Here is an 8,895-nt window from a genome sequence, read left to right as displayed (position 1 = left end):
CTGAGTCAGAAAGGCAGTGACCCTACATGGTCATTACACTAGTACCATCATCTTGGCTCCACACCAGCCATCTGAGAAGGAGGCAGAGCAGGAGAGAGGGAGGGAGAGAGGACAACACTCCTAGAGAGCCTAGGTTTCTTTGGGGCACTGGAACTGTGAAGATCTTTCCTGAAGACTCCAAGTCTCCTCCCTTTCTGCTGCAAAGTGTTGTGTGTAAGCTCTTGTTGGTCTGCACCCTATTGAATAAAAGATTTGCTAGATTTTATGCCTACAAAGCTTTGGATCGTCCTATTAAGAAAGTAAGGTGGACGAAGGAAAGAGCGACAGGTTTTGTTAGATTTTGGAGCTTTAATTGTTTTTTCTGTCATGCTTTGTTTACAGTGAGGCTTTGCTCGTCTAGACAGCTCTGGTGTGTATCCCACAGGCTTTGTGGACTGCCTCAGGGGGTAAAATGCAGTGAATAATGTAGTATTTTACCTCTAGCACCCTGCTTGCAGTATGTTTTTAGTTGACCATGACTACTGTGAAAGCTTAATGGCCTCTGAGAAACATAAATGAGTGAGCATGTTTCCTTTTGGATACACATCACATCATCAAACCTATCAGAATAAATACCATTGCAGCTACTTTTTAGATTAGATATCTTTTCTAAAGCTGAGAGCCCTAGCTTGATTCCTCCCATCATCCACAGGAATAATTTCCCTTCACTAGTTTGAGATGGAACAGACCAGCGGGACTTACCCCACGTCCTTGCTCTGAGGAGAAGGTGCCAGTGTCAGTCTCCAGAACTCACATTGTTCCAATTCTGCGTAGATTTCAGAGCATTTCTACATTAGTACCTTTCACCCAAACCAGCAAAATATATTCCCGTTCATTGTTTTGTCCTTGCTGGTTATGTTATCTGTTATTTGAGCTGTAAATATTTGGAGTGAGGTCCCATAATATCCCTTAGATTTCCCTTTGCTTCCCCCATTGCTGCAAGCAGTACAAGGTGCAGAAAGCAAGCAACATACGACATTTGCTCCCATATGGTACATACGAAGAACAACTGAAGAAGAGACCATCCTAGCAGATGGGTTGTTCTTACGTTTTTTTCATATGGTCACTGCATACATTGCACACCCTTTGTCTGGTTTGAATGTCTCCTCTTCAGTCTCTTGCACAAACACAGCATATCCCTAGACACACAGGGTGTCGTGTGGGCCATACAGTGAGTCATTTTCCCTTGTCCTGCCTTCTCCCTTGTTCCTTGCAGGGGCCTCGCTGGCAGTGGGGGACTTACATGCCAGAGGGAACTAGGAACTGGGGCTTTACAGAGCATCGGGCAGACTCAAATGCCAGGCAGTTCCAGCTATTTCTGCTCTGGGGAATGGACAAGCCAGAAGCTGGGACCATACACTGTAATGAGCTACATTCCCTGATGTGGAAAGGTGGTCAGATAAATGGGGTCACACACCCAATGGCCCCATCACCTTCTGCCCTGTCCCAGCAGCTGAGTGGGAATAGCACTATCTTCAGCTTTTTCAAATCCTGCCTCTCTAGATGTGGTATGCTCTCCTTTCCCTTTGCCCCTCTCATTCTCCCAGCTTGAGAATCTCTGTAAAAGATTACCCTGATGCTCAAGGCATAAAGGTGTTAAAGAGGCAGAGGTGTTTGGAAAGTGATTGTGTTTGTTTGAGAGAGAAGATGCTTTCTACCTCTAAACACAATCAAATACTAAAATGATCCCAGATCATCATTGGAGGCATCTCACCGTGAACTTGTAGGCATTAATGTCTGAGCAGAAGGAAACCGTAAGAGCAGGAGAAAGAAGCTTACCTGCTATTCAAAGAACAGCTCATGACCAGAATGATTAATTTTAAATAGAGGACAATCCACGGCTACTGTCTGGTGAGGGTGTAGCTCTCATACTATGGTAACAATTGCATTTTGTGCCTCCCTTTGCCTGTGTGAATCAAACTAAATTCTTTTCAGCCCTCTGAAATACACCTTCTATTATGGAACACCTTTGCTTGGATTTTGTTGGTTTGTTTGTTTTTTAATGACATTGCAGGAAACTGGGTGGAACAAGGCCTCTATCTTCTGTCAAAGCTATGCAAAGGGCAGTTCAAGTTACCCAGCATTAGTCCAAAAAAACTATACGCTGATGAAACGGCCCCTTGTTTAAGTGCTCATGCTAAATAATTCTGATATTTCAAACCAAATAATTTATGTGCTTTTTCTGCTTAAAAGAAGATACTACAAAAGGTTTGATGTAAATGAAACCAAGAGAATAAATCCCCAGTGAAATACCAGACCTCCTCCCAGGAGAATGCTTAATGCCATCCTGGCCTAATCTAATTCTGAAATACTTTAATATTATTTGGGCTCTGAGCAGCCTGGAAATAAACAGCATTTTTGAGGCCCTGGATAATGTTACTCATCCCTACAGCCTCCTGCAGGGAGGATCTTTAGTCAGCTGACACTTTTACCCCTTGGAATCTCATCCTACAGTTGGGGAGGAGAGATAAGCCCTGCCTGTGTCTCTCAAGGAATCCACTGATGTGCTTTTTCTCATACATGACCAGGCAGGGAGGGCTCAGCAAAACAGCTGCTTGATAGATATCGCCATCCCTCCTCAGCAGATGGCAAAGGAGAGGTCTGGGGGGAGAGGTGAGACCTTGGTGCAGCTCCTCCGCAGCAGGAATTCCTCACTACACTGTAGCTGGAGCACCCTGCGGTTCAAATGTTTCAGATGTCTTGTCCTCCCCCTCAACAGGGAAGGGGAGGAGGAAAGGAAGACGCAGGAGAGAAGCTAAAGCATAGAGACTCATGTGCCTGTCGCAGGGAACTCTCATCTTTCAAACAGCACGGATGGTATTTGGTTTGGCTATTGCTATGAGTAACAGAGAAGGACAAGAGAAGTGGCTGGTGTGAGAAAGAAGTGCTGTAGAATTCACTTAGCTTTGTCTCGCCCCTTCAGACTGTTTGCAGACTGTTTGAGAGGCGGTTTATGACTTTCTGTGCACACGGCCAATGCCTGGCACACCATGAGTGCGAAGGCAGTTGCTTAGTTCCGATTGTTTCCCTGGCATGGGGCTTCGCTTGCATCATGGCTCCTGTCCTTAGCACTGTGAAGAAACATTAGTTCCCTGGATGCTAAACTATGGCTCCTTAAAAGTCTACCTATTTCCTTGCTGAATTTATCATCTGAAGTTTTATCATCTTTGTGAAAAAGAATGATAAAACCCTCAGTCTTATGAAGAAATGTTGGAATAAAAGTCCCAACAGAGGCAGAATCAGGCTCTCCCCATCATATATGACAGTAATGAATAAGTCTCCACAGAGCCACTTGAATTCAGTGAGAAAGCTCACACCTAACATTCCTGGATCCAAGCCTGGTACCATGGGTGCCCTCTATCATTTGTCAAAATCACGAGCAAGTGCCTTTATTAGTCTGGATCTCTTCTGTCAATACCCATTTCTGTAGGAAACAAGTGGAACCCTTTCATGGAGCAGTCTTGTTTGACCTAGTTTAAGAAAGTTTCAATGTAAAAACAAGTCAAAAAGGAAGAAAACTTTGTGAAATAGGCTCTTAGGGACCCTGTGACTTTTTGCATAGAAAAGTTACACCAATCTACATCGATCCAATTATACTGATGTTTTTTCCTACCTAGACACAGCACAGAGATTCCCGTTTAGGTGAAACCTGCATATTCAGATGAAGCAAACAAAGCCTGTGGGCCCCATTTCCCTCTCCTGCCAGGTGGGCACAGGAATAGTTTCATTACTCTCTATAGTATTACTTCGAGTTTATTCTGGGGTGAGGCAAGGCCTCGTCTCTTACAAACTTAATTTTTATTTTTTATAGGGTGAGAACTATTCCGGATTTTATTTTTCTCACATAATGCTGCATGGTGAGGAAACATCATATTGAAAAGCAAATCAACACATTTTATAAGCCTCTAGCTTAAAAATTATTTGTGTTCTATTACATATACATTTACAACAATACTATTCCTTGGGGGAAAACACGGAAGCTTCCTTTCTGCAGACCCTGAGGATTTAATGATTGGTATTTACAAGCTACTTTGAGATTTTTTTGAACAAACTGCAATTTTTAAACACATACAAAGTGTTATTATCAATCTGCTGTCAATTCCCAACATATCTCAGTTTAACATTAATTCCATCAGAATCCTGTAATCAAATTAAAGAAAACAGTTTACTTAGCAGAAGTCTGTGCTGAACTGCCTCGTAGAGCTTGGCTTGCTCTCTTCCTATTTTATATCTGAATTTCTGTGTTCTCATATCAACTCAATCTTCATTTATTCAACATGCTGGGAAAAAACATGGGTATAAAGCACAGCTAGTCCGTTTGGTCTTTCCATCACTCAAAGACGGCTTAAAGATTGAAAAAGTTTAGCAGATTTGACAAGAAGACACAACTTGAAGAAAAACAGGAAGACAGGTTTGTACTGTGAGATGTTAAAATTACTGAGGACACTTCATTTCCTTCCTCCGAGCCATCCCCGAGCTGCACCCGCGACGCGGGGACCCCGAGCGGTCGAGAGGCGGGAGGGTCTGTCCCACAGCAGCGCCATGCCTTACTTCGAACACCGCAGCCGCTCGTAAAAAAACAAAGCATTACCGCTTAAATAACGCTTTTCGCAAGGACCAGAAGTCCCGGCGACGCCCGATAACGCAAAACCCCTCAGCGCTCGCGGCTTTCCCGGCACCGAGCGTTGGGGGCGCTGGAAGCCCCCGGCCTCTGCCCCGGCGGGACCGCGCCGCTGCCGCCAAGGCCGCTCCCGCTCCAGACCGCCCGGCAGGGGCCGGCTCCGGCGGGGCCGCCGCCGGCGCTTCGCCCTCCCCCCGCGGCGAGGCCTCCTAGAGCCGCGGCGGCGCCCGGACCGGCTTCCCTGCGCCGCACAGCCGGCCCGGCCGGGCCACAACCCGCTGGGGAGGCCGGGGCGGGGGCACCGCAGCTCGGGCTGCGAATGAAGGCGGCCGGAGCGGGGCCGTGGCCGTGGCCGGGCCCGGGGCGGGGCGCGGGGCCGGGCGGGGCGGGGCAGGGCGCGGGGCCGGGCGGGGCGGGGCGGGGCTTGCGCCGTGCCGGGCGGGCGGGGAGGCGCGACGCGGAGTCCCGTTAGAAGCAGCGCGGAGCCCGCGGAGAACCCCACCGGCGCAGGAGGAGCCACCTGCTGTGACCAGTCCGCCGGGAAGATGCCGAAAACGGTGGGTGCCGCCGGCGCGGAGCGGAGGGCCTCGCCGCGGGGGCGGATCTCGGCGGCGTCCGAGCGGGGCTGGCGCCTGGAGCGGGTGTGGCGGCGCCTGGGCCTCGCGGCGGGAGAGGGCGGCGGCGCCCCGGGTGTCCGCCTCGCCGGCGCGGGGGCTCTCCCCGCCTGGGCTCACCTGTGCCCCGCCCGGGAGCGGCCACGGCCGGTGGCGGGGCTCGGGAGGCGCCGGCGGCCGCCCCGGAGGGAAAGAGGAGGGGAGAGGAGGAACGAGGGAGCCCCGGGGAGCGCGGCGGGAGGGGAGCGGGGCCGGCCGCCCCTCCATCTTGTGCTCCCTCCGCGGCCGCTCCCTGCCCCGCCGCGGCACCCCGCGCCTGAGGGGCCGGGCCGCGGCCCCGCCTGGGCCGCGTCTGGGTGAGGCTGCCCGTCCCCGCGGCGTGGCGGAGCGGTGGGGCCGCCGCGTGTGCGCCCGGGGCTGGCCGAGGTGCTCGGGAGCCCGGTGGGGGTCCGCTGATTCTACGGCCGCCTCCCGCGCCCTCTGCGAGGAGGAGAAGTTGGGGTTTTCACAACTTGTAATTAGTCAGCTTGAGTTGCTAGGGAGTCTTGTCCCAGCTTGACTCGAAGTATTTCTTGGCTGGAGAGACCTTAGTGCTTCAGAAAGTCTGGTCAAGTCCGTACTTGACTTTCCTCGCAGCAGGAGTTTGGTGACTAACGAGGAGCATAGGGTTTTTCCATTTAATTTCTCCTGGTTGGAGTAAAAGAATTGGCCTAGCCCTTCATTGATAAAACAGGAAGGAGCAGGCTGGAAGGCTCTGGATGTTTCCTCACTGGGAGTGATCTGAAGTGGCCTAAGAACATACAACGTTTAAGCTAAGAGTCTGTGGTTTACATAAAGGAGAGGAAAAAAAAAAACCCACCCTAAACAAAAACCCACCCCGATGCAAGTGGAAGTTGAAATGGAATCCACCCTGTGCTTTCTCTTTTTTCTGGGAGTTTTATTTTATTATGTTAAAATAGATATTAAATACCTGTTTGACTGACTTCTGCTTTTCCTGCTGCTTAAATGCCAGCTCTCTGAGACAATAGCTGGATTATTATTTTTTTTAAAGAAATCAATCTCTTAAAGCTTCAGAAAATACTGTCTTGACCTTTAGAAAGGCCTTTCTTAAAACATCAGCAACGATTAGTGAAGATTTACTTCCTAAAAAAAAAGTAAGACAAGCAACAAGTTCAGTAAGATTAACAGAAGTAGCTCAGGTTAGGGGCCTGTGGTGTAAGATGCAGTTGAGACCTTTTATCCAGAGAGTGTGCAGTTGTGATGAGTGACTTCTCTTGGTGTGAATAACCCAAGAAATCCTGAACGTGTTGCAGACACTTATGAGGCAGGATTCCCACTACCAGGCTGAATCCAAATGTTGCGACACTGCGCTCGCTGCAAGGTGCTCGCTGCAGCCTCTGTGTTTGCAGACACGCCCTAGGCGGGCTTCGCGTTCTCAGCCTGTTGCTTTCTGGTTCTGACAGAGCAGTTCTGCTTTCAGAGCTTTTAAAAACTGGAATAGATAGAGAAATGGAAGTGCTTTGCTGTGCCACTGTGTTGCACGCTGCACATCCCGCAGAAAGCGGTTCAGACGTTTGTGCCTGTTGAGGTATGGAGCTGCAGGCCTCCTGCTGTATCAGCTGTTGGTTTCCTGCCCCATCTGCCCTAGTTGCAGACCCAACTGAAATAATTTTAAACATTATTTCTTGAGCTGTGGTTTGCAGGAACAGGATATGCTGGCGTAACTGTGTAATCAGTTCTTCATGTGAGAGAAACATGACTACTAGTGTGCTAGCTTAAGATTTGTTAACAGCAAAATGCAAGTGACTTTCCTCAATCAAGGTCAAATGTGGGTGAAACTTGAGCAGTTAGATGTAGCTATATGTGGGCTTCATCACAAAAATAAATCTATTGTGAAGAAGACAGATGGAGGAAATGTTCCAGGGAACAGTTCTGGCTGGGCAGGAAAAGCATTTGTGTCTAAAGTGTTTGGTAGCTCTTATCATTCATCTCGCCAAGCTTACAGAACATGCTGCTGCGCGGCTCCAGCAGCAGAACCTGTTGAGTTCTGAGTCCCTGCTCATTAAGCTAGGCTAAATGTTAACACATCTAGCTAGAGATTGCCATTTCATTACATGAGGCTTGCTACAAGGGGCACTATGCTTTTGTGCACTACTAATAGGAATCTAAGATTAACTCTGGTAACCTTCGAACTCGTGGCACGTGATTTGCTGTTGTGAAGTGTCATGTCTGCACAGCTGGGGGGTTTGGTTGCTAGAGGGCTTGTAGACTACATAGGAAGTCTGTCATGGATCGGCCTGCTGATCCTGCCATGCTTTCCACAGGAAAGCTTCACTGTTTTATCTAGAGCGATCTCATAGTTAAGCAACCAACTCTAGTTTAGAACTTCTTTTTCTGCTCTCAAAGGTTTGCAAGATATAAACAGTAAAGCACATGCCAAAGAGGGCATGTTGTCCCCCTCACACTTTGTATGGCAGAGGGGTGGAAGTAGTAGAGTGCTAAAAGGCCTCTTGCAAGCCATTGTGAAGCTCTGAAAAGTAGTCCAAGCCCCGTAGTTAATCACTTGGTTTTTGTAATACTACAGTTCATCTTAGTTGAAGGAGTGGGAGGGAAAGTGACCTTTTTTTGTACCAGTCATGCCCATTTAATGGGCTGATACAGACGTGTTTCTTTTTCTAATAGTTAAAAATACAGTAAAGTATCAGGATTCATTAACTATTTTGCCTGTGAATGAACTTTGCCTATAAGAGTGGGTAGGCCACTGAACGTGAAACCTGAGCATCTGTTGTGAATGAGATGTGCATTCAACTGTCCTGTCGCTAGGACTTGAGCAGTTCTGCTTTTGAGCAGTCTTTGCTCACTGGGGAGAAATCAGAGCTAATCTCATGAACATAGGAAGCTTCAGACTGAAGTATATCATAAAGTTTTTAACTCCTCTTACTGTATTAGCAGAACTAAGTGTTTCTCTCTGTGTTCAGGACAGAAGTCTCCAGGTTTCTAGGGCAAAGTGTTACTGCAGAGAAAGTCAACTTGGGCGAGCATGAAGTCTTCAGCACAAAAGAATAGTAAGATTCATAGGTCTCAGGTCTATGATGCTATTTAAGGTTTCTAAAAAAAAAAGTCTTTGCTGCTGTTGCCTTTTCCCTTAATACTTTGTAAAACTCATGGAGCAATAGCCATTAGGGCCTTCAGGGACCATGTCTGTAGCTGAAATTGGTGGTCCTAATTCCTGGTTGGACTCCAAAGGTCCTTGGACCGTGTCTCCCTTAATTGTTTGGAACTGCATAGGTCCCGTTAGAAGAAGGGTAACAGAGACTGGGGTAGGTATCAGGAGAGTCCTCTGGATAATCAGTTTCTTGATGTGGAGCTACTTGCTACCAAATACTGCAACAACATGGCAGCTGTGAGCAGACTGCTACTCTTGTTTGGGTGACTTTTTTTTTTTTTTTTTTGTGGAATTTGCTAGAGGTCTTGAAAGCTGAGAGGAAGGGTGGCCAGTGGTGGAAACCATGACTTGTAATGGATGGACACTTTTCTCTTCATGCCCTGGGTTTAGATGCTATTTGTGCTATGATGGAACACTAGAAGCATTCCAGATGCCTGCTGTATTATCTGAGGACC

The 8,895-nt window shown here is 48.1% G+C and overlaps 1 protein-coding gene across 1 annotated transcript in view; it reads left to right on the top strand.

Annotated features, from left to right (window-relative positions):
* Positions 1-5,159: 5,159 nt before the first annotated feature.
* Positions 5,160-8,895, top strand: part of MSN (moesin) — a 45,451-nt gene continuing 41,715 nt past the window's right edge. The window contains exon 1 of the mRNA XM_086470499.1: positions 5,160-5,217. Within this exon, the coding sequence (XP_086326625.1) occupies positions 5,206-5,217 (12 nt within the window). The 5' untranslated portion in view covers positions 5,160-5,205. The remainder of the gene's footprint in view (positions 5,218-8,895) is intronic.

Source organism: Leptosomus discolor, chromosome 9 (genome assembly GCF_034619465.1).
Source record: "Leptosomus discolor isolate bLepDis1 chromosome 9, bLepDis1.hap2, whole genome shotgun sequence".
Classification (NCBI taxonomy): Eukaryota; Metazoa; Chordata; class Aves; order Leptosomiformes; family Leptosomidae; genus Leptosomus; species Leptosomus discolor.
The sequence above is the reverse complement of the archived record's forward strand: the minus strand, read 5'-3'. Positions and strand labels throughout refer to the sequence as shown.